General features: G+C 43.2%; 1 protein-coding gene across 1 annotated transcript in view; it reads right to left on the reverse strand.

Moving 5' to 3' along the window:
• Positions 1 to 26,197, reverse strand: part of TAB3 (TGF-beta activated kinase 1 (MAP3K7) binding protein 3) — a 79,658-nt gene that overhangs the window by 40,642 nt on the left and 12,819 nt on the right. Inside the window, exon 2 of the mRNA XM_069757651.1 lies at positions 4,389 to 4,579. Coding sequence (XP_069613752.1) covers positions 4,389 to 4,490 — 102 coding nt within the window. The 5' untranslated portion in view covers positions 4,491 to 4,579. The remainder of the gene's footprint in view (positions 1 to 4,388; positions 4,580 to 26,197) is intronic.

Here is a 26,197-nt window from a genome sequence, read left to right on the forward strand (position 1 = left end):
CCCAGCATGAACCATCTTTTTTAAGGTCATGCCACAGTTTACGGTCTTGACTTTGACTTGGCAACTCCAAAGTCATCATTTTGTTTTTCTTAAGCCATTCAGAGGTGCACTTGGTGGTGAGTTTTGGATCATTGTCCTGCTGCATAACCCAAGTGCACTTCAGCTTGAGGTCACGAACAGATGGCCGAACATTCTCCTTTAGGATTTTCTGGTAGGCAGCAGAATTGATGGTTCCATTTACCACAGCAAGTCTTCGAGGTCTTGAAGCAGCAAATCAGCCCCAGACTATCACACTACCACCACCATATTTTACTGTTGGTATGATGTTCCTTTTCTGAAATGATTTGTTACATATACACCAGATGTAATGCCACATACACCTTACATAAAGTTCAACTTTTGCCTCATTAATCCACAGAATATTCTCCCAAAAGTAATGGGGATCATCAAGATGTTTTCTGTCAAAACTGAGATGAGCCTTTATGTTCTTATTGCTCAGCAGTTGTTTTAGTCTTTTGAACTTCTGCCATGCAGAACACTTTTGCCCAGTCTCTTTCTTATGGTGGGGTCATGAAAACTGACCTTAACTAAGGCATGTGAGCCTTGCAGTTCTATAGAAGTTGTTCTGGGGTCTTTTATGGGTAAATTTGCTTGGAAGGTTACTCCTGGGAAGGTTCACCACAGCACCATGTTTTCGCCATTTGTAGATAATGACTAACACTGTGGTTCGCTGGAATCCCAAAGCTTTAGAAATAGCTATATAACCTTTTCTAGACTGATAAATCTCAATTACTTTGTTTCTCATTTAGTACAGAATTCCTTTGGATCGCAGCATAATGTATAGCTTTTGAGGATCTCTTGGTCTAATTAACATTGTCAGGCAGGTCCTATTTAAGTGATTTCTTGATTGAGAACAGGTGTGGCAGTTAGCAGGCCTGGATGTGTCTAGGGAATTTGAACTCAGCTTCCAAAAGATGTGATTTAATATGTTTTAAGGGAGAGGGGGGCAATCACTTTTTTTTTTTTTTTTTTTTTTTTTACACAAGGCCCTGTAGGTTTGGATTTCTTTTTCTCCTAATAATAAAGGCCTTCAATTAAACACTGCATTTTGTGTTTACTTGCACTATATTTGTTTAATATTTACATTTGTTTCATAATCTGAAACATTTAAGTGTGACAAACGTGAAAGAATAGGAAACCAGGAAGGGTGCAAACGCTTTCACACAACTGTATATTTTTGGATACCCTTATTCCTATTGTCCCTGTGAATTATTAGTGCCAACTAATACTTAAAAAGTATTACAGCTCTGAATCTTTCTATAATCAAGGTGTGTAAAATGCCCTTAGAGGGACTCTGTCACCTGAATTTGTCGGGCTCTGTTAACGTTCCGATGGGCGGTGTTTTCTGTTCTTTCATGCACCCCTTCCTTTCCCGCTGGCCGCAATATTGTCTTGAATGTGATTCAGTTTCCTCCGTAGTACACGCGTGCGCAATGCAATCTCGCCTTGCGCACGCGCAGTATGCTTTGCCCAACTGCGGGCAAAGCCGAAAAGCATTAGTGCGCATGCACCGGCGCACTATGTCCCGGAAAACAGCTAAATACTTCTGGGACATAGTGCACCGGCGCATGCGCACTAATGCTTTTCGGCTTTGCCCACAGTTGGGCAAAGCATACTGCGCGTGCGCAAGGCGAGATTGCATTGCGCACGCGTGTACTACGGAGGAAACCGAATCACATTCAAGTCAATATTGCAGCCAGCGGGAAAGGAAGGGGTGCATGAAAGAACAGAAAACACCGCCCATCGGACCATTAACAGAGCCCGCCAAATTCAGGTGACAGGTTCCCTTTAAAGATCCTGACATGTAGTAGTGTCATAACTATTAGGGTATGTGTCCACGATCAGGATGGCCGGCGGTTTCGTCGGAGCGGCATACCCGCTCTGCGCTAAGCTCCGTCCCCTTCTGGGACGCGATGATGCCGGATGTGTTCATAGCACGCATCCGGGTTCATCGCACCCCATGCATAGGGCCCTGTGTTATACCTTGCGGCGACGCGTCACCGCAAGGTATACGGACATGCTGCGATCTTAAAAGATGCGCCGCATGTCCAGAGTCGCAGGGCCGCCGCGTGCGTGTTACCACGCATAGTGGAGACGGGATTTCATTAAATCCCCTCCACTATGCTGTAACATCTAGACGCTGCGTGTTTAACGCTGCGTCTCTATGCAGCGTCAAACACGCAGCGTTTACTGCACGTGGAAACATACCCTTAGACCAACTGTAGCAAAGTGTGAAATGTTTATAGGATGACACAAAGGCCATAGGTATTGGCAGGTAACAAACTTGTCGATATCCCTATAGTGAAGAATGTAAGAATTGTAAACATCCAAGTCTTCGACCCTCACAAAGTGTCCATGGCTGCCCACCTGATGTACACTTCACGGAATTCATATCCATGTGTAATACTAAGAAGACCCCTCATGAATTAAGGATGTGCAAGTGGCTTTTAGCCACTAAATTAAACCTCTGCGCACCCCCCACCAAATGGCATTATGGTTTCTGCAGCCTGCTAAAATTTGTTGTGTGAATCTTCCCTTCTAAAAGCAAATATGGCTGCCTTTTGTGATTTCATAAAAGGTGGACAGACAGTATAATGAGATTCTCCCGACTGGTTCAGTTCACAAAAAAAAGAAAAACAAAAAAGATCTCTCTTATACAATTACTAGATGGTGGAATGATTCTAACGCATCGGATATTCTAGAATATGCATGTCCACGTAGTATATTGCCCAGCCACGTAGTATATTGCCCAGCCACAGAGTATATTGCCCAGCCACTTAGTATATTGCCCAGCCACTTAGTATATTGCCCAGCCACTTAGTATATTGCCCAGCCACTTAGTATATTGCCCAGCCACTTAGTATATTGCCCAGCCACTTAGTATATTGCCCAGCCACTTAGTATATTGCCCAGCCACTTAGTATATTGCCTAGTCAGGTAGTATATTGCCCATCGACGTAGTATATTGCCCATCGACGCAGTATATTGCCCAGCCACGTAGTATATTGCCCAGCCACGTAATATATTGCCCAGCCACGTAATATATTGCCCAGCCACGTAGTATATTGCCCAGCCACGTAGTATATTGCCCAGCCACGTAGTATATTGCCCAGCCACGTAGTATATTGCCCAGCCACGTAGTATATTGCCCAGCCACGTAGTATATTGCCCAGCCACGTAGTATATTGCCCAGCCACGTAGTATATTGCCCAGCCACGTAGTATATTGCCCAGCCACGTAGTATATTGCCCAGCCACGTAGTATATTGCCCAGCCACGTAGTATATTGCCCAGCCACGTAGTATATTGCCCAGCCACGTAGTATATTGCCCAGCCACGTAGTATATTGTTCAGTCACGTAGTATATTGCCCAGTCATGTAGTATATTGCCCAGCCACGTAGTATATTGCCCAGCCACATAGTATATTGCAAAGCGAAGTAGTATACAGCACAGAGCCACGTAGCATACAGCACAGACACGTAGTATACTGCCCAGCCACGTATGTAACAGGTTAAAAAATAAAAAATAAACATTTACTCACCATCCGAGGGCCCCTTGTAATCCTGTCACCTATGTGCGGTGCACGCGGCAGCTTCCGGTCCCAGGGTTGGTAGCGCAGGACTCGTGATGACATCGCGGTCACATGACCGTGACATCATGGCAGGTCCTTCTCACATAGCATCCTTAGCACCGGAACCTGCCGCTTGCACTGCCGAGGACAGGGCGCGACGTCGGAGGGGTGAGAATAAAAATTTTTTTTTTTAATTATTATTATTTGTAACATTAGATCTTTTTACTATTGATGCTGCATACGCATCATCAATAGCAAAAAGTTGGTCACATAGGGTTAATAGCTGCGTAACCGGATTGCCTTACACCACGCTCCGGTAACGCTGGCATTAACCCTGTGTGAGGGCTGACTGGATGACTGGAGGGGAGTATGGAGCGGGCACTGACTGCGGGGAGGAAGCAGCGGCCATATTGCCGCCGGACTGTGGCCATCGCTGATTGGTCGTGGCAATGGTCGTGGGCGTTTTGCCACGACCAATCAGCGACTTGGATTCCATGACAGACAGAGGCCGCGACCAATAAATATCCGTGATAGAAAGACAGAAGGACAGACAGAAGGACGGACAGAAAGACGGAAGTGACCCTTAGACAATTATATAGTAGATCTATGATTTAGGGTAAAAGCTTGACTTTTGCCATATGTCTGAAATGTTTTCTCAGAACAAAGAACTCCCCCCCACCCCCTCTTCCCCCCCAAAACTTAAATTAAGGAAAGACACAGTAAAAAAACTAGAAACCGTCGTCACACTAGCACATACCTGCATCATGCACTGAGATACCACTTCAAGTGGGATCTCAGGGAAGCGTTGCTGAAGATCACTCAATACCTGGATGTCAAGCTGATGATTGCTCTGTGCCATCTCCGGTTGTGTGCTGGATTAAGATGGTAAAGGACGGGGACTCAGAACGCCCACCAGTGGTTGTGGTCTTCAGACCCTTCCGGCATTTTCTGCCACAAATTGGAAACAAAACAAAACAAAAAAGGACACAAAAAAAGTGTTAGCAATATTGCTACTAATTCGCATCGCTACGGCTACTTTCACACTAGCGTCGGAATCTCCCCGTCGCAATGCGTCGGGCAGAGATTCCGACGCTAGCGTTTAACGCACTGCACAACGGGTGCAGCGGATGCATTTCTCCGGCGCATCCGCTGCCCCATTGTGAGGTGCGGGGAGGTGGGGGCGGAGTTCCGGCCGCGCATGCGCGGTCGGAAAAAGCAGTCCGTCAGGAGCAAAAAACGTTACGGTCCGCCACAACATGGCGCAACCGTCGCACGACGGTTGCGACGTGTGGCAAAGCGTCGCAATGCGTCATTAATGTTAATCTATGGGGCAAAAACGCATCCTACAAACAACTTTGCAGGATGCGTTTTTTGCCATAAACGACGCATTGCGACGTCTGGCAAAAAACGCCAGTGTGAAAGTAGCCTACAACTAATAATGTTATTGTAACATAATTACCGTATCTCTGGATTTGCAGTTAGAAACAATGTAGACTGAGAGGCACATAAAATCTTCATGACAAAAATAATGTAATTTCTTTTATACTAGGTCTTTATCTTGTGATGGAGCGGTGAGCTATGCTGGTCTCATAGTAATAAAGGTCTTGGGTTTCTCTATAAATTATCTTCAAACAAAAAAGAAACAAATTGTAGGAAGTATTCACATACAGAAAAAAAAAGCGTATAGAAAATGATTTGACATTTGCACCAAGTGACATTTCTATAGCACCCTAAAGACAATGTTCTTCAAATATGCTGTTGTGCAAGATTGGATCGGCAATACCCGACAGTGACCACTGAACAGTTCCCAGAGCGGCGCTGCTCAGCCCTGCAACTGTGGAAATATGGCCGCCACAAGAGCGCAGAACAGCTGATCAATTGGGGTGCCAGGGGTCAGACCCCAACAGATCCAAAGAATAGGATTGGAGTAGTCACACACCCCTTTGATAAAGATTATCACTGAACTTATTGTATCAGATCTAATAAATTAGTTTGTGAAGCAACGGCCAATAAGGTTAGTCAGCTGCCTAGAAATGCTAGGTTTGATCTCCATTTTATGTGGAAACTTGATTTAGTTACTCACATACTCCTGTGCTGGAACACAAAGACTGAAGAAGAAAAGATGACAGCTAGGATCAAAAGGAAATCAGAGGAGTAGTTCATAGGCCCCTATGGAAATCCAATATGTCAGATTGATCTCTCCCTTAACTTCACCTGTTGGGGAAAAGTTGGGAGGCCTCCATACACATAAAACTATAGGCAAACTGTGCCAACATCAGCCTTATGTCTTCCAGTTCTTATCTGGCCTTAAAAAGTGAGGTCCATGCTTGGACAATCTCTGTTAGAAACACTCCTTGTTTAGATATCCCATCAATAGATTGTACACAAAAGCAAATCAATCAGAAACAAATACTATTATTATAACTTAACTATATCTGTATTTGGCAGTCCTTGGAGACCCACCAAGCAGGGCTTGCGGTGACTAAAGGCCCCCAATACACACTAGATTAACAGCGTCTAAATCTGCCAATATTAATCGGTGGGCTTGGAAGACATTCTAACATGTAAGGGTGTCTCATGACGGATGATGTTGGGGAAAAAAAGGATCTGGCATTTCAGATTCTGGACTGCTTATCCTTTCGTTCTTGGCGAGCTAAATCACAGCCTGTTGAGCCTTCACTGCAGCACTCTCAGAGTCGGGAGAGAAAACTGGCTGCGTAACGATCTGCCGGACATCGTTTGCTAACAGCTATCTATGGATATGGGTCCTTTAGTATATTTCAGGATGAGGAATTCATATACAGAAGCTGATCGCACTTCAGTTGTTTGGGTGAGAAAATACTGGCTTGGATGTACCTGCCAGGCTTGGGTTAAGATGTGGACACACCAGTGTAAACTTTCGCTTTGCGAAAGATCAAAACCTAGAACGCAAAGGAGTGCCAGATATACTTAGGCTATGCGGACGTGTGCAGTAATGGTCCGTTAGATCGGAGCCAGCAGAAATCGGTTATAAAAAAAAAAAGTTGTGCTGACAACTTTAGTCTCTATTCACTAATTGATCTGACGGATCCATTTATTTATTTTTTTTAGCATTGGAGTCATCAAGAAACGGATCCATTAATGCGGCATCCGTTGTCGCCCCTTTTCTAAGACCAGCAAGAAAAAGCCTGTTCACTTTCTATACACAAGGAGCAGTCACTGTATTTGTATGTTAGGCTACGTTCACACTAGCGTTGTGCGCCGCTGCGTCGGTGACGCGACGCACAACGCACCGAAAAACGCGTGCAAACGCACGCAAAAAACGCTGCGTTTTTCGACGCGTGCGTCGTTTTTTGACGAAAATCGGACGCAAGAAAAATGCAACTTGTTGCGTTTTCTTGGTCCGACGCTAGCGTCAAAAAAGACGCACGTGTCGGAAAACGCAACAAGCAAAAACGCATGCGTCCCCAATGTTAAACATAGGGGCGCATGACGCGTGCGTCGCCGCTGCGTCGCCCGACGCTAGCGCGACGCACACTAGCCGAACGCTAGTGTGAACGTAGCCTAAAGGAATGGTGTTACAGATCTGAGGTTTCCTAGTAGCTGGAGACACATTCCAGTAAAAGGAAATATAAGTAGCAGTGCTAGACCACGTTCACACGGTCAGTAGTTGAACAGGTTTTGTAAGCCAAATCAGGAGGAGTGGGACAGTCAGAGGAAAAGTATGAGAAACACTAGATGGTGGCCCGATTCGAACGCATCGGGTATTCTAGAATATGCAGCATGTCCACGTAGTATATTGCCCAGCCACGTAGTATATTGCCCAGCCACGTAGTATATTGGCCAGTCACATAGTATATTGGCCAGCTACTTAGTATACAGCACAGAGCCACGTAGTATATTGCCCAGCGACGTAGTATATTGCACAGCGACGTAGTATACAGCACAGCCACGTAGTATATTGCCCAGACACGTATGTAACAGGTTAAAAAAAGTGTTAAAATAAAAAATAAACATATACTCACCTTCCGAGGGAGCCCCTGTAGTCCTGTCGCCTGTTTGCGGTGCACGCGGCAGCTTCCGGTCCCAGGGTTGGATGAGCGCAGGACCTGTGATGACGTCGCGGTCACATGACCGTGACGTCATGGAAGGTCCTTCTCGCATACCATTCTTGGCCCCGGAACCTGCCGCTTGCACTCCCGAGGAGAGGACGCGACGATGGAGGGTGAGAATAGCAGGTTTTTGTTTTTTTTTATTATTATTATTTTTAACATTATATTGTTTTACTATTGATGCCGCATAGGCAGCATCAATAGTAAAAAGTTGGGGACACACAGGGTTAATAGCAGCGGTTACGGAGTGCGTTACCCGTGGCATAACTTGGTCCGTTACCGCTGGCATTAACCCTGTGTGAGCGGTGACCAGAGGGGAGTATGCGGGCGCCAGGCACTGACTGCGGGGAGAAAGGAGCAGCCATTTTCTTCCGGACTGTGCCCGTCGCTGATTGGTCGTGGCTGTTTCGCCGCGACCAATCAGTGACTTGGATTTCCATGACAGACAGAGGCCGCGACCAATGAATATCCGTGACAGACAGACAGACGGAAGTGACCCTTAGACAATTATATAGATGTCACCACTTCTGTATTTATCACCCACTCCTGGTTTTGGCTTCCAAATACTGAGGTAAAAACTCTCCAAAATACTTGTGTGAACGTGGTTTAAGGCTACATGCTTAAAGGAGCAGGATTGCTGAAAAGTGATTTTTCACCAGGTTTCTGCTTCTCAATCTGAGGGCAGCATAATTTAGGGATAGAAACCCCGATTCCAGCAGCATGTCACTTACTAGGCTACACTCTTTGCTGTAAATTCGGTGACATCAGTATTTCATCTGCTCGACCTCTCAAAGAGCTTTGTATAACGTCACCCACACCATTGCTTGACAGTTTTCTGTCTACACTGAACATAACCAAAACTGTCAATGATGGAGTGTGGGAATAGTCGAAGTGCATAAATATTGCAGACTACGTTAACAGGAGCTCATCATTAAGAAGACTAGCAGAGCTGCAGCAAATAAGGCAGTGTATTCTGAAAGAAAAGCCTCGGGATGGTCAGATTCACACACGTGTGTGTCTTGGTCAGAGTACAGACTGGCTGCGGGTCTCCTGACCTGAACTGCTTATTTATTATGCTTCGCTTATATAGCGGCATTATATTCCACAGCGCTTTAGAGACATCACTGTCCCCAGTGGGGCTCAATCTAAATTCCTTAGCAATTCCTTATCAAATATGTGTTTTTGGAGTGTGGGAGTAAACAGAGCACCAGAAGGAAAACCCAAGCAAACATGGGGAGAACATCCAACATCCCTGAAGATGTTGTCGTTGGTGGGATATGATCCTAGGACCACAGGTCTGCAAAGCAACAGTACTAACCACTAAGCCACCATGACAGTCTCTTATAGGTCTATGAGGTTGTCGAGTTCAGGCTTGGAGACCCTCGGTCGGTATGTGAATTAGAGATGTGTAAATGCAGTGTTATTGACGTATCCCTGGAATCAGGGTCTCGGGCCCCTATTTTATGCTGCTCTCACATGGGGGAGCTAAAACCTGGTGACTGATTCTCTTTAAGGGACAATGTATTCTAAGGGTTCTAAGAACCTAACTGAATTCTTTGAAAACATGTATTCTTTGAATTCCTTTAAAAAATGGATATTATATTTTATCTACATATTGCATGCAGTTATATGGCAGCAGGCTGTATTATGCAATACTGTTTACAAGCCAAGGCATGTGGGTCATTTCTAGGTGTTCAAAGGTAGTGTGTATGAAGACAGTGTGCATATTCACTGTATATGAAACGGACTTTGTCACCATCTGCGACGAACATGCTGAGTAAAGTTTCTCTACTAGGTGTCTGTGTAGTTTACATTATCAGTCACCTGCGTTGTGTGCCAGAAGTCTGCTCACTGAGATGGACTGGGGTCTAAGGGGTATTGTTTCTCCCTATGGAGAGCGAAGTACCATCTCTGGCTGGTCAAGGTAAGGAGGCTTATTCGCCGTGCAATGCTCCTCTGGGAAATATAATATGCAAATTGCCTCTTCTGAGAAAAAGAGGACTTAAACTCTATAGCACCACTTGTTGGAAGTAGCGATCCTACAAGTCATAATCAACCCTTTAACGAGTCTTGCAATATGACTTAGGATAAAAGCCAAATCAGTATCTCAATTCGCAGACACGGTGTTTCAGGCTGTTGGCCCTTGTCAGTGCGAAGCATGAAAACTGATTTGGCTAGGTGAGAGGCTCTGGACTGGGGTCTAAGGGGCAATGGTTCTCCTTATGGAGAGTGACATACCATCTCTGGCTTGTCAAGGAAAGGAGGCTTATTCGCCGTGCAAGGCTCCTCTGGGAAATATAATATGCAAATTGCCCGAAACACCGTGTCTGCGAATTGAGATAAAGGGTTAAAGGGTTGATTGTGACTTGTAGGATCGCTACTTCCAACAGGTGGCGCTATAGAGTTTAAGTCCTCTTTTTCTCAGAAGAGGCAATTTGCATATTATATTTCCCAGAGGAGCATTGCACGGCGAATAAGCCTCCTTACCTTGACAAGCCAGAGATGGTAGGTCACTCTCCAGAAAGAGAAACGATACCCCTTAGACCCCAGTCCAGAGCCTCTCACCTAGCCAAATCAGTTCTCATGCTTCGCACTGACGAGGGCCAACAGCCCGAAACACTGTGTCTAAGAATTGAGATATTGATTTGGCTTTTATCCTAAGTCATATTGCACGACTCGTTAAAGGGTTCATTGTGACTTGTAGGATCGCTACTTCCAACAGGTGGCGCTATAGAGTTTAAGTCCTCTTTTTCTCAGAAGAGGCAATTTGCACACTGAGATGGAGAAACTCAGGGGTCCTCCATATTCACAAGCTGCAGGACCCCCCCCCCCCCACTCTCCAGCCTCTGATTGAAAGTGTACTCCCTTCTGCATGGTAATAGAAAATGTCCATTAGCAGGAGAAACCCTCCACCCATGAATACTATGGACGCTTCCATTCCAGAACAATAGGAATACTGCAACTAGAAGTGTAAATATCACAAAAATTACACCACAGGCAAATAACACTGAAATCTATGTCTATCAGTACCTAATGCTACCATTAGAAAGAGGAATACATAAGAATTCCATGTGATTCAGCGGATCAGTCACATGACCAGCTCCTCCTCACAGTCCTACCGTATGTATGTCTGTTATTGTAGCACAAGCCTCCACCTTCTTTACTGACTGCATGGGAAAAACCATGACCCCTTCACTAATTCCCACCGCTCAGTTATCTGGAAAATGGGAGCGATCAGGAAGATCACTCCAAAATTTCTTTCAAGATCGTTTCAGGAACTTTGTTATTTATGCCATCATTAATTTCATTTATTAATAATAATAATAATAAATTATATAGCGGCAACATATTCCGCAGCGCTTTACAGTTTAGTTTTCTTACGTATGCGTTATCTTTGGGACATATACCCATTGGAGGGACATGCAAGGTCTATGCGTGATATTTGCACTGAGCTTATGCTGTGCTTTTAAATATGCAACACTTTGTACATTCATAGCTATGGGAGGTACTTGGATGCATTTACTCTGCTGAGCATGTTGCTTTTTTATGCCCCATTTTAAAATTACTATGACTTAGGCTGTGTTTGCAAGTGCGTTTTTGATGCATTTTTGCGCCTTTTTTCCGTGTGGAAATGGGCCAAAAGCGCTACGGAATCCTCCTGCCAGCTAATTCAATGACAATCTTGAAGTGTTGGGCACATGATCAGTAATTTTCCTTCAGTATTTGCAGTGCGTTTTTTTCTGCAGCATGTCCATTCTTTGTGCATTTCTGCAGTGTTTTTCAACTATAGACTTCAATTGAGTCAGGCTACTTTCACACTAGCGTTTTCTGCAATCCGTCACAATGCGTCGTTTTGCAGAAAAAACGCATCCTGCAAAAGTGCTTGCAGGATGCGTTTTTCCCCCATAGACTTGTATTGACGACGCATTTGCGACGGATTGCCACACGTCGAATCTGTCGAGCGACGGATGCGTCGTGCTTCTGCGGACCGTCGGGAGCAAAAAACGCTACATGTAACGTTTTTTGCTCCTGGCGGACCGCTTTTTCCGACCGCGCATGCGCGGCCGGAACTCCGCCCCCACCTCCCCGCACCTTACAATGGGGCAGCGGATGCGCCGGAGAAATGCATCCGCTGCCTCCATTGTGCAATGCGCTAAACGCTAGCGTCGGAATCTCTCCCCGACGCATTGCGACGGGGAGATTCCGACGCTAGTGTGAAAGTAGCCTCAGTCAAATCCGCAGCAAAAACGCAGGTATAAAAAGGTTTGCGCATTTGCTGAGTTTCTGCGTTTTCATGTACTTCCTATGGTGTTTCTCACACTGTCATCTGTGTGACAGCATGGGAAACACCAGCGTGGAGGTTCTTATGGGTGGTAACGCTACCGCAGGTAAGACTGTCGGTCAGAGTGCTGCAGGGTCATGCTGGCAGATGTCAGCGTGACCCCCGCAGCTGTGACTGTGACCCGCGATAAAATAGCTTACCGCAGTTCAGCAGGCGTGGGCTGGTGAGACTACTGCTCCCATCACTAATGACAGTGACAGCAGGTATTGCTGATGGGAGGCGTAGTCTCATCAGCCGGCGTATGTGCGCACAGTATAAAAAAAAAGGAAAATAATTACATAGATATTCAAATAAAAAAATCCATTATACTCACAGCCACGAAAATGCGTCAAAAACACATTTGTCATCCGTATGCAATTGATTTTTTTCTTTACTCAGCTATTAAAGGGGTTGTCCACTACTAGGACAACCCCTTCTTGAGCTAAATGTTTGGGGCTGCTAAAATAAAAAAGCCTATACTCACCTCCCATGCCGGCGCCGTTCCTGTGGTGTCGGCACTCACGGACCCGGGGCTCTGGTGCAGTTGTTGTGACACGTGAGCCCGGCGCCCATTAAGCGCTGGTGTCACTGTCCCCGCCTCTGGAAGGCGGGGACAGTGACACCAGCGCTGATTGGGTTCATGTCTCACAACAACCGCACGAGAGCCCCGTGACCGTGAGTGCCGACATCGCTGGAACGGCGCTAGCACTGGAAGAGAGTATAAGCTTTTTTATTTTTTTGGTCCGGAACCTTTAGATCAAGAAGGGGTTGTCCTAGTTGTGGACAACTCCATTAATCTTGTACAGGACCATTTACAGTTTCCTATGTTACAGAATTGTAATGAATAAGAAAAAAAAAAATCAGATGCCATACTGATGGTCCATGTGATTTCTTTTCCCCTCACACTTTTCGATATAGTGAAAAAAAAATTCTCATCACAATACAATCGAGAGAAAAAAAATAGATCTGCACTGTTATTGAATAACAGTGGTCTGAGTGCAATCTGATTTTTTATCGGATTGCACTCATCTGATTTTTATGCAAGTGAGAGTGAGGTCTTAGTGGAAAAGTGTACGGATCTGCACACAACGCAGTCATGTCTGCAATTTGCTCACGTGAATTCTGTTTAAAATATTTAACGTGGACAGAAAGAACAGAAAGAAGAAGACTACCACAAATAATTTCAGGTCAACTTGAACAGCACAATAATTTGACGCTTTGGTTTCTTGGCTTCCATTCAGATGCACATTGTGCCAGACATGTGACGAAAATGCTGCTGCTTCGAGGATTATTAGCACTATAATTACACTTCAAAAATCAGTCATTTTTCTGGTACGCAAGAAAAACCAATTTTACCATTAGTTTAATCAGAATTTCTTTTGCATAAGAGAAGGTTTCTCGAGCTTCTCCTACAGGACAAACATGACCATACACAGATGGCATCCGAGTATTGATTTTTTTTCTTCCACAGATCCATACACTGGCATTGGCGACTTTGATCCGTGACTCAATTTTTAATTCAGATATGACTATGTTTCGGCGTGGAGCACTCAGTCTGCAAGACGTACATGGGCATGTAAACACCGCTTAGACCGTAATAGGTACGCATTCTATCCATGAAATACGTGGCTAGAAATATTACATGGAAAACTTACTTCTGACTGGGTTCTAAGCATACGGAAACGTCTGCTCAATCCAAATGGGATGTAAAAAACGATCCTGTACAAGATCCAGCTGTGTTCTCACTTCTACCACTGCAGCGGGTCTGACTTTACTCTCCCAAGTTCTGCCAGGTCTTTTGGGCTTCTTCTGCTTTCAAGCTAGGTCCTAGTTTTCCAGATAGGGATGATCCAATGCTACAGATAAGAAGCCTTAGGCCGGGGTCACGCTTGCAGGTTCAATGCGAGAAACTCGCTTCAATACCTGGCACTGCCGCCAGCACTCGGGGCCAGAGTGTGTGGCTGCATGTATTTCTATGCAGCTGAATGCTCCGGTCCAAACCGCCAGCAGCAGTGCCGGGTATTGATGCGAGAGTCTCACGAGAGTTTCTCGCACTGAACTCGCAAGTGTGACCCCAGCCTAAGGGAAAGTACGCATTCTACTCTATAGCCAGCTCGGCACAGACATTTTATAGACCGCTGTTTAGACCTTCAGTTTGCTGAGAAATAGTAGGCAATGCCACTTTCCCAAAACTGCCTTTCTGGGGCTTACTTACATCTCTGTTTAATCAAAGCAGGAAACAGTAGGGAATACAATTCCATGACATATAAGACCAGCTATAATATCAACGGTTTTCAAAGGGGCTTTCCACATTTTTTCAAGAGTGGGCAAAGAGTAGGGTGTATTATAAGCATTATTTATCCCCTGAAAGCCCCCTCCTGATGCTTCAGTCAGTAGCAGAGGCGATTCATCAGATACGTGGCTGTGGGGGGGGCAAATCATTGACTACTTGCCAATATGCAGAGGTCCCATAAATAATGGGCTGAATGTGATTACTTCTGATATCAGATGTGACCACTGGAGATGCACCAACTCGGGGGATTTGAGAAGCCAATAGTAATTATTTATTTTAATGTAGAACATTTCCCTGTCTTACTTTCGAAAAAAAAAACAGAAAATCCCTTAAATACTTCACAAATCACAGTCTTACATCTTAAAAGCATATTACGGATACAATAACTCATTATAAGGAGGTACAAACATTTAAGTAAAACAGAATCTAAATAGGCACACACAAATCCAAGTGTCGTAAGGTACCGTCACATTAAGCGACGCTGCAGCGATAGACAACGAGCCGATCGCTGCAGCGTCGCTGTTTAGGTCGCTAGGAGACGTCAAACACGGCAACAGCAGAACGATGCAGGAGCGATCTAGTGACGTACTTATCGTTCTCGCTGGTCGTTGCTCCATGAAAAAACATTGCAGGCATCGTTGCTTTTGCTGTCAAACATGACGAATCACGCCGACCTGACGACCAAATAAAGTTCCGAACTCTCAGCGACGACCAGCGATGTCACAGCGGAATCCTGATCGCTGCTGCGTGTCAAACACAACGAGATCGCTATCCAGGACGCTGCAACGTCACGGATTGCTGTCGTTCTCGTTCTAAAGTTGTTTAGTGTGAAGGTACCTTTACTGTTCAGCTCATCCTTCCCTGGCAAAATAACCCAGACAACCAAGTGTAACGGGATTGTAGTGCTACGATATAATGTCTAACACACCCTTCCAGCCATTGTTTTACTATGCAGAAAATCCAGGAAGTGAAATTTGCTTGGGACGTATAATCTGAAAGGCTTCACCATACTAGTGTATGTGCTATACCGCATTCAGTATTACACGCTTCATTACATGAATGTGAAGATGAGAATCAACTATTACTGTACTCCATAACCCAGGAGAGACCTGTATACAGAAAATCACACCTGTACAGAGAAGGACAGCAAAAGTATATGATCCCCTTACTCCCTGGGCATCGGGGTCAAGCACAAACTGCGTAAAAGCAGCCCGATTCTGCCCAAAGTTGTTTTCCTCTGGCAAATATAGGTCGGTGTTGGGTCCTAGGAGACTTTACTAATCTCCCTCTCCAATGTCATCTGATAAGAAAACACATCGGCGCTCCAGTAGGTTTCTTAAAAGGTTTGTACATTATATATATATATATATATATATATATATATATATATATATATATATATATATATATATATATATATATATATATATATATATATATGTATATACATACATATACACAGTGGGGCAAAAAAGTATTTAGTCAGTCAGCAATAGTGCAAGTTCCACCACTTAAAAAGATGAGAGGCGTCTGTAATTTACATCATAGGTAGACCTCAACTATGGGAGACAAACTGAGAAAAAAAATCCAGAAAATCACATTGTCTGTTTTTTTATCATTTTTTTTGCATATTATGGTGGAAAATAAGTATTTGGTCAGAAACAAACAATCAAGATTTCTGGCTCTCACAGACCTGTAACTTCTTCTTTAAGAGTCTCCTCTTTCCTCCACTCATTACCTGTAGTAATGGCACCTGTTTAGACTTGTTATCAGTATAAAAAGACACCTGTGCACACCCTCAAACAGTCTGACTCCAAACTCCACTATGGTGAAGACCAAAGAGCTGTCAAAGGACACCAGAAACAAAATTGCAGCCCTGCACCAGGCTGGGAAGACTGAATCTGCAATATCCAACCAGCTTGGAGTGAAGAAATCAACAGTGGGAGCAATAATTAGAAAATGGAAGACATACAAGACCACTGATAATCTCCCTCGATCTGGGGCTCCACGCAAAATCCCACACCGTGGGGTCAGAATGATCACAAGAACGGTGAGCAAAAATCCCAGAACCACGCGGGGGGACATAGTGAATGAACTGCAGAGAGCTGGGACCAATGTAACAAGGCCTACCATAAGTAACACACTATGCCACCATGGACTCAGATCCTGCAGTGCCAGACGTGCCCCACTGCTTAAGCCAGTACATGTCCGGGCCCGTCTGAAGTTTGCTAGAGAGCATTTGGATGATCCAGAGGAGTTTTGGGAGAATGTCCTATGGTCTGATGAAACCAAACTGGAACTGTTTGGTAGAAATACAACTTGTCGTGTTTGGAGGAAAAAGAATACTGAGTTGCATCCATCAAACACCATACCTACTGTAAAGCATGGTGGTGGAAACATCATGCTTTGGGGCTGTTTCTCTGCAAAGGGGCCAGGACGACTGATCCGGGTACATGAAAGAATGAATGGGGCCATGTATCGTGAGATTTTGAGTGCAAACCTCCTTCCATCAGCAAGGGCATTGAAGATGAAACGTGGCTGGGTCTTTCAACATGACAATGATCCAAAGCACACCGCCAGGGCAACGTAGGAGTGGCTTCGTAAGAAGCATTTCAAGGTCCTGGAGTGGCCTAGCCAGTCTCCAGATCTCAACCCTATAGAAAACCTTTGGAGGGAGTTGAAAGTCCGTGTTGCCAAGCGAAAAGCCAAAAACATCACTGCTCTAGAGGAGATCTGCATGGAGGAATGGGCCAACATACCAACAACAGTGTGTGGCAACCTTGTGAAGACTTACAGAAAACGTTTGACCTCTGTCATTGCCAACAAAGGATATATTACAAAGTATTGAGATGAAATTTTGTTTCTGGCCAAATACTTATTTTCCACCATAATATGCAAATAAAATGATAAAAAAACAGACAATGTGATTTTCTGGATTTTTTTTTCTCAGTTTGTCTCCCATAGTTGAGGTCTACCTATGATGTAAATTACAGACGCCTCTCATCTTTTTAAATATATATATATATATATATATATATATATATATATATATATATATATATACATACACATACACATACACACACATTATATATATATATATATATATATATATATATATATATATATATATATATATATATATATTTGCTGCTGTGAACTTTGCTGCAGACATATCAAGGATTAGAATTTGCAGATTTTGGATTGCAAAGTACAATTTCCACAGTCAAAATCCACGATCTAAATTGATAAATAATGGAGTGGGTTTTAATTCTGCACCACAGGCCAATGTATGTAATCTATAAAGAGTGAATATACTCATCTTAGGAACTGGGGAGCACTTGGCACGTTGAGACAGCAGATTTTCTGCAGTAGTTCGTTAAATGATGTTACTTGTGTTTTCTTAATGTAGTTCTTTTTTGTGTTTTTTCCTGCTGCGGTTTTCATTTCCTTTTGGAATGTGTAGTTTGAAGTCAGACTGCTTTGTTTTAGAATACTTCCTGACACTTGATAACATTTATTGATAGTCATGCATGGTTTTACCTGCAGATTTTTCTCACCTCACTCAAGTCTATGGGGAAAATCTGCAAATAACACATTTACTGCAAGGGGAATTGACAGGTTTCAAAAACTGTGGGCACGAAAAGTTACAAATCCCATTAACTTTGCTGGAACTGTAATGCATTGTGTTTTTTTTATGTGCAGCAAAAATGATTTGTGTTAAAAATGCGCCAAACACTCCCTGGCCTAAGGTCACGTGCACATTTAGCGAGTTGTTTAGCTCCGTATCTTTAAGCCAAAACCAGAAGTGGGTAAAAAAAAAAATAAAAATACAGAAGCGGTGACGTGTTTCTATTGTTCTTTTCCTCTGACCCTACCACTCCTGGTTTAGACTTACAAATATTGAGGTAAAAAAAACTCAACAAATACTCGATGTGTGCACGTGGCCCAATAGTTTCAAGTGCTTCACAAACATATCAGGGAGCCCTGCAGCCTTACTGCACATCTTCCTCTAGGAGGCCAGAATATAGAGCACATTTACTGTAAATGCTGTGGTCAATCAGTCTAGCGGGAAAGCTACACTAAGGATTGTAATGGAAACCCAAACAGAGGCCTGACGGAGCCTTTCACCATTATGAGGCAGACAAAGACACTTTGGATTCCTTTAGGCCACCATCTAAGCAGCCTTTAGCGACAATTCATCATTTGCCATTTATTGACGTCCCTTTTGCTTTGTGGGATTCGTTGACATTATTTTGCGCCAAATCACAAATGGGGATCATGAATTTGGTGCAAATTAAAAATCACTATTTTTATCTATTTTTATCTTTAACGGTTTTTTTTTTTTTTGCAACCGCTTTTTAATAAATAGGTCTAAAATATTTAGATGATGAAAGTTATTGGAGGAAAAAAAACTGAAAGAGTGACCCCAAACCTACAGAGAATAAGGGCTCGTGCACACGTCCATGGATCTCTGTTCGATCACGGACCGCAATGCATGTACTGGGCACAGGTGTCCCGACTGGAGAATGACAGCTTCACATACAGCTCTGGCACAAATTATGAGACCACCACATCAAATCCCTGTCATGGGCAGCCTAATCTCCAGACCTGAAACCCATTGAAAACCTCTGGAATGTAATCAAGAGGATGATGGATAGTCACAAGCCATCAAACAAAGAAGAACTGCTTACATTTTTGCGCCAGAAGCCGTGTGGAAGACTGGTGGAAAGCATGCCAAGACGCATGAAAGCTGTGATTAAAAATCATGGTTATTCCACAAAATATTGATTTCTGAACTCTTCCTGAGTTAAAACATAGTATTGTTGTTTCTAAAAGATTATGAACCTGATTTCTTTGCATTATTTGAGGTCTAAAAGCACTTTTTTTTTTTTTTTTTTTAATTTTGACCATTTTTCTTTGTCAGAAAAAAAAATACTTTATTTATTTATTGCTTGGAAATTCGGAGACATGTTGTCATAAGTTTATAGACTAAAAGAACCATTCACATTTTACTCAAAAATGTACCTATAAAGAGAAAAAATCAGACAAACTGAACATTTTGCAGTGGTCTCTTAATTTTTGCCAGAGCTGTATTTCTATGAGGAGGACACGCTTGGATCGGGAGAGCCACAGACAGTCTATGCATTAGAGCCCGTGATCAAACCGAGATCCATTGACCTTTGCATCAGTCGTTAGATGTGTACAGGAAAAAATAACTTACTGAAAAACATGATTAAAAAAAGACAAGAACGTTCAACATGGCAGTTGTCCCAACACAGCAGACACTATTGAAGTAAAAATGCTATCAATGTAAGGATAGAATGGTGCAGCTTCTGGCAGACAACATGAAATGGGCGCAGCAACCAAACACACCCGACATGCGCTGACCCATGACAGCAGGTACATGGTCTGAACATGACACAGGTCCTGGGCAGAGGAGAATACAAAATATAGTATACAGACAGGAGACGATGGGACGACAGCCGAATCTGTGAGGTAAAACATTTCCCTGCCTGTTTTTGAACAATGTTTTACCTCACAGAAAGAATCAGTCCCTGCAGTGTCATTTGTATACTCTCTCTTTTGGGTTCTCCCCTGCCCATGAGTTGTAGTATGATCGGACCATGTTCCTTCGTGGTCAGACACAGTCATTACACAGTAGGGGCACATTTATAAGATTATCTCAGCACAGGAACATTATTTTTTTTTTTTTTAACACATCCAATCGTGGAACTTCTTTTTATTCCAATATCTATTGATTAAAATGGACTTTGTTCACGGGCCAACCACTCTAAGGGTCCACAAGCATAGTCTGCCACATCTAAAGACCAATTCCAAGAGGGATGGATGAAAAAGTGGCTGCGACAGCCTCACAATAGTGAATGGCTTGGTTGAGATTTCCATCAGATTCCTTTTTTTTTTCTCGCGGGGGGACTCAGAGGTGCAAACAACAACACAGTGGTCAGTGGGGCGCACTGTATACGCGTGAACTTGTATCTGCATCCTTTTAACCTCTTGTCAGGTCAATAAACATCCTAGTCTGTTTTATGTCCTACAGAGACATTCAGGTATATTTAGAACACAAAAAGCTATGGGTGACACATGCTGCTGTATGGCTATGCACTGGCATCCGTCTGAGACATACCGTACATTAGCAGATACCTTGGTGTATACCTCTGATATACACTTGTTATGAGAACGCAACTGACCGTTAATACAAATGAGAATATAAAGGGTGATGCCTAAATAGAAGCCTTTTGTATTGTGATTAAATAGAATGTGTCCTAACTCCTAATGAAATACTTACTATACACCTGACCAGAAACCTGTATGGCGACAGATTCTGCGCCACACACAGAGGCTTGTGTGAGAATTTGTGCAGCTCTCCTTCTGGTTTTGGAGGGGAGCAATATAATTAGAAATGAGTCAGGCTAATAAATCTGCACATTTGCACAGTTGGGTGAAACTGACCCCAGCATTTAAAGGTCTAGAATAAACCATGCAAGAACAGCAAATAACAATGGCCCTTACTGAATTCACCTCGCTCTCTGAATACCATCCGGCAACTGCAGAAGAAGCTGAAGAACCCGAAATACCAAGAAGCACACATTTATGCCTCCTCAAAATAACAGCAATTCATCAAAGCCTGTCAGTCCGCCTCTAATGGAAGCAAGTCACAAGTCACCGCCATGTGCAATGATCCCTGGCTTCCAGGCCTGGAGGACTTGTAACAACTGACTACAGAGAAACACTAGGAAGCGGGCCGCTCCGCTCCACAAATACTACATACAGGCAGCGTTATGGGACTGGTCCAGGAGCACTCAGTACGGAGGATAATGCAAGGTTTAATATCTAGTATATAATCATTTCAGAGACACAGAAATTCAGGTTAATTTCAAAGATGTCTGCTTTCTGTCAACCAGTATTTCATAGCCTTTTATCAATAGAATTCTGAGCTGTGCTAAAACGGAGATACTGTTTAGATCGGCATAGGTATCAAGATATGGAAAATTGGCCATTTCCATCCTGCAGAAGAAAATATATATATATATATATATATATATATTTATATATATATATATATATATATGATTTTTCATCCACAAGTCCTTTTTTGACATCCATACAGCATCTGGTTTTTACATGAACAATTTAATAATGAAAGGCCAAGTACAGTTTCCTATGTTAGTCCATGAAAAAAATAACATAATGGAGCAAATCTGGTCCAAAATACGGATCAACGCAGACCATCGGTCCATGTGTAAAACCACTGACATGCACACCACATTGCCTGGACGAGCCCTAAACACACCTTACTAATTCAGGAAGGCACGGTCATACACAGAGTGCTCGGAAAGCGAAGAAGCGGCTAAAGCTTCTCAGAAATGCAGATTCCTGTACTGCTTGTCTAGCACCTCTTTCCCAGTCTGAGATCAATGGCTGACCCCACGTTAACATGTTGCACGAGTCCTATGCTAAACAACTGGACACACACACACAACTGCCAACTGTACCACCCGGCGTGCTGGTCCTGCTGCATCCAAGATGGCTACTTCAGTGGCATGTGGGACAGTGTGGTAAGCAGTAACCTCAACTCCCCTTCTGTTTCTACGCTGTTGTGGCATGGTATAGACTTCCTACTATTCTCCCTAAGCCACTGCAGCAATTGGGATACAGGAGGAACAAAATTCTACTTTTCTTGTGAGGTAAATAGAGAACACCAAATAGGGTGACCATACATAAATGACAAAAATAAATACTACAAACGCTTTAAAGGAGTAAAGGAGTTGTCTGGCAAAAATAAGTGGGGGCCCGACGGTTGGGACCGTTAATCTTATCCCAGTTATATATTGACACGGCAGTGCACATGCTATACCGCTGTTCTATTAGTTCTCTATGGAGCTGCACTGTGATACGCTCAGCTTTTTATAGAGAATTTATGGCGCAGCGGTCAGGCATGCACAATGTCGATACAAATTGTAACACCTAACCTTTGTTTCACTGGACCAACCCCTTAAGGATCTATCAATGTCAGTTAATGGAGTGGACTGTTCAGATTAGGCAGTTGGCTGTTGTGCTTGTGCTTCCGCTAATATATATGACATTTGTGCTCTCAATAGTGTTGGCATACTCACTGCATTAAAGTTTTGCAATACAAAGGAGCCACTAAAACACAACAATGGGACCCCTCTTACGATAAAAGATGTCAATTGACAATTGAAGAATGATGAGAGCCGTGTTCAGCACCCGGAGTCGGGAAACAGCGCTTACTGTAATGCTGCTTTTCAGGCGCCAGCACGTGTCACACAGATGATATCCCAGTGTATCATCCGTGTGCGGGACGTTATTCAGCTCGTGCTGCAGGTAAAAAAACGGATGGACATGTCTACATGTGGGTCACACGGACACATGGTCCATGGAAACACACCGACAAGTGCACAGACCCATTTACTTGAATGGTTCTACATGTGTAAGTAACTCCGATACACCTGAAAACTGTCACCACGCGTACCGGATATAATGATGCGTGAAACCGGCCCTAGAGGAAGAGGCTGCTTCAGACATCCATGCACATCTGGTCGCATGTCTTCCGACTCAAACGTAGCAGCTTTATATATGGCTATGAGGCAGTCACGCTCAGGGTCAACTAGGAGAGCCACAGCCAGTCCGTGCATTGCGTTTATGTCTGTGCTAGGACAGGTTTGCACAGATGTGCGCAGCAGCCCTAAATTCCTACAAACAACAAAATGCAATGAAAACACCTAAAATAACACCTATATTTGTGAATGTCACAATACAGAATGTTTGGAGGATTTGCACTAGACTGCACAATTTAAAATCCGCACTTCAAATCAAATTAATGGGGTCATTCGGGACTTTTTTTTAGTCCATGTAAAATCACGGTGACATGTCCGATACTGATCAGAGTGTCAGCAATGCAAGTCTATGGAAGAAAAAAAAAAAAAAATCAGACAGCATTCGGATACCAGCCGTGTGCAGTTTGTTTTTCAGGGTGCCAGTTTGGCAAAGGTGGAAAAAAAAATTTTTCTCATCAGTAAAAATCACTAAAGAAACTTGGTCCATTTTTCTCGTACATCAAGAAAACTGCCATGTACATGAGGCCTTATGCTGCTCCTAAATCCACACTGAAAGTTGTCTGCAACGCAGATTTCCTACTGCAAAAACCAGAACCAGAGGAGCAGCTCTTTTAGACCTAATACTATCTAATAGACCTGACAGAATAACAAATCTGCAGGTGGTCGGGCATCTAGGAAATAGTGCCCACAATATTGTACAGTTTCACCTGTCTTTCACTAAGGGGACTTGTCAGGGAGTCACAAAAACATTGAACTTTAGGAAGGCAAAGTTTGACCAGCTTAGAGATGCCCTTAATCTGGTAGACTGGGACAATATCCTCAGAAATAAGAATACAGATAATAAATGGGAAATGTTTAAGAACATCCTAAATAGGCACTGTAAGCGGTTTATACCTTGTGGGAATAAATGGCCTAGAAATAGGAAAAACCCAATGTGGCTAAACAACGAAGTAAGACAGGCAATTAACAGTAAAAAGAAAGCATTTGCACTACTAAAGCAGGATGGCACCATTGAAGCTCTAAAAAACTATAGGGAGAAAAATACTTTATCTAAAAAACTAATTAAAGCTGCCAAAAAGGAAACAGAGAAGCACATTGCTAAGGAGAGTAAAACTAATCCCAAACTGTTCTTCAACTATATCAATAGTAAAAGAATAAAAACTGAAAATGTAGGCCCCTTAAAAAATAGTGAGGAAAGAATGGTTGTAGATGACGAGGAAAAAGCTAACATATTAAACACCTTCTTCTCCACGGTATTCATGGTGGAAAATGAAATGCTAGGTGAAATCCCAAGAAACAATGAAAACCCTATATTAAGGGTCACCAATCTAACCCAAGAAGAGGTGCGAAACCGGCTAAATAAGATTAAAATAGATAAATCTCCGGGTCCGGATGGCATACACCCACGAGTACTAAGAGAACTAAGTAATGTAATAGATAAACCATTATTTCTTATTTTTAGGGACTCTATAGCGACGGGGTCTGTTCCGCAGGACTGGCGCATAGCAAATGTGGTGCCAATATTCAAAAAGGGCTCTAAAAGTGAACCTGGAAATTATAGGCCAGTAAGTCTAACCTCTATTGTTGGTAAAATATTTGAAGGGTTTCTGAGGGATGTTATTCTGGATTATCTCAATGAGAATAACTGTTTAACTCCATATCAGCATGGGTTTATGAGAAATCGCTCCTGTCAAACCAATCTAATCAGTTTTTATGAAGAGGTAAGCTATAGGCTGGACCACGGTGAGTCATTGGACGTGGTATATCTCGATTTTTCCAAAGCGTTTGATACCGTGCCGCACAAGAGGTTGGTACACAAAATGAGAATGCTTGGTCTGGGGGAAAATGTGTGTAAATGGGTTAGTAACTGGCTTAGTGATAGAAAGCAGAGGGTGGTTATAAATGGTATAGTCTCTAACTGGGTCGCTGTGACCAGTGGGGTACCGCAGGGGTCGGTATTGGGACCTGTTCTCTTCAATATATTCATTAATGATCTGGTAGAAGGTTTACACAGTAAAATATCGATATTTGCAGATGATACAAAACTATGTAAAGCAGTTAATACAAGAGAAGATAGTATTCTGCTACAGATGGATCTGGATAAGTTGGAAACTTGGGCTGAAAGGTGGCAGATGAGGTTTAACAATGATAAATGTAAGGTTATACACATGGGAAGAAGGAATCAATATCACCATTACACACTGAACGGGAAACCACTGGGTAAATCTGACAGGGAGAAGGACTAGGGGATCCTAGTTAATGATAAACTTACCTGGAGCAGCCAGTGCCAGGCAGCAGCTGCCAAGGCAAACAGGATCATGGGGTGCATTAAAAGAGGTCTGGATACACATGATGAGAGCATTATACTGCCTCTGTACAAATCCCTAGTTAGACCGCACATGGAGTACTGTGTCCAGTTTTGGGCACCGGTGCTCAGGAAGGATATAATGGAACTAGAGAGAGTACAAAGGAGGGCAACAAAATTAATAAAGGGGATAGGAGAACTACAATACCCAGATAGATTAGCGAAATTAGGATTATTTAGTCTAGAAAAAAGACGACTGAGGGGCGATCTAATAACCATGTATAAGTATATAAGGGGACAATACAAATATCTCGCTGAGGATCTGTTTATACCAAGGAAGGTGACGGGCACAAGGGGGCATTCTTTGCGTCTGGAGGATAGAAGGTTTTTCCACCAACATAGAAGAGGATTCTTTACTGTTAGGGCGGTGAGAATCTGGAATTGCATGCCTGAGGAGGTGGTGATGGCGAACTCAGTCGAGGGGTTCAAGAGAGGCCTGGACGTCTTCCTGGAACAGAACAATATTGTATCATACAATTATTAGGTTCTGTAGAATGACGTAGATCTGGGGATTTATTATGATGGAATATAGGCTGAACTGGATGGACAAATGTCTTTTTTCGGCCTTACTAACTATGTTACTATGTCTTTTTAGCACAGAAAATGCACTAGAATCAGGTTGAACACTGGTTCCGTGTGAACATCCTTTTACATACAGCACAGCATTACGTTTATATTAGAAGTGTTATCTGTGCTGACAGACATAACACATGATACCAGAGTTACATTACAGTACACGTTGCTGACCATGAGGCGTCATTCTGTAAATATTTTTTGGCCAAACCCAAATGTTTACACAACGTATTTCTATGGAGTAACATAGTGCCCAAGAACTCGTACAGACGTCCCTGTCTGAGCAGGGGCTGCTAATGCCTGGACATGCCGTGTTTCCTCCG

Source organism: Ranitomeya imitator, chromosome 3, assembly GCF_032444005.1.
Source record: "Ranitomeya imitator isolate aRanImi1 chromosome 3, aRanImi1.pri, whole genome shotgun sequence".
Taxonomy (NCBI): domain Eukaryota; kingdom Metazoa; phylum Chordata; class Amphibia; order Anura; family Dendrobatidae; genus Ranitomeya; species Ranitomeya imitator.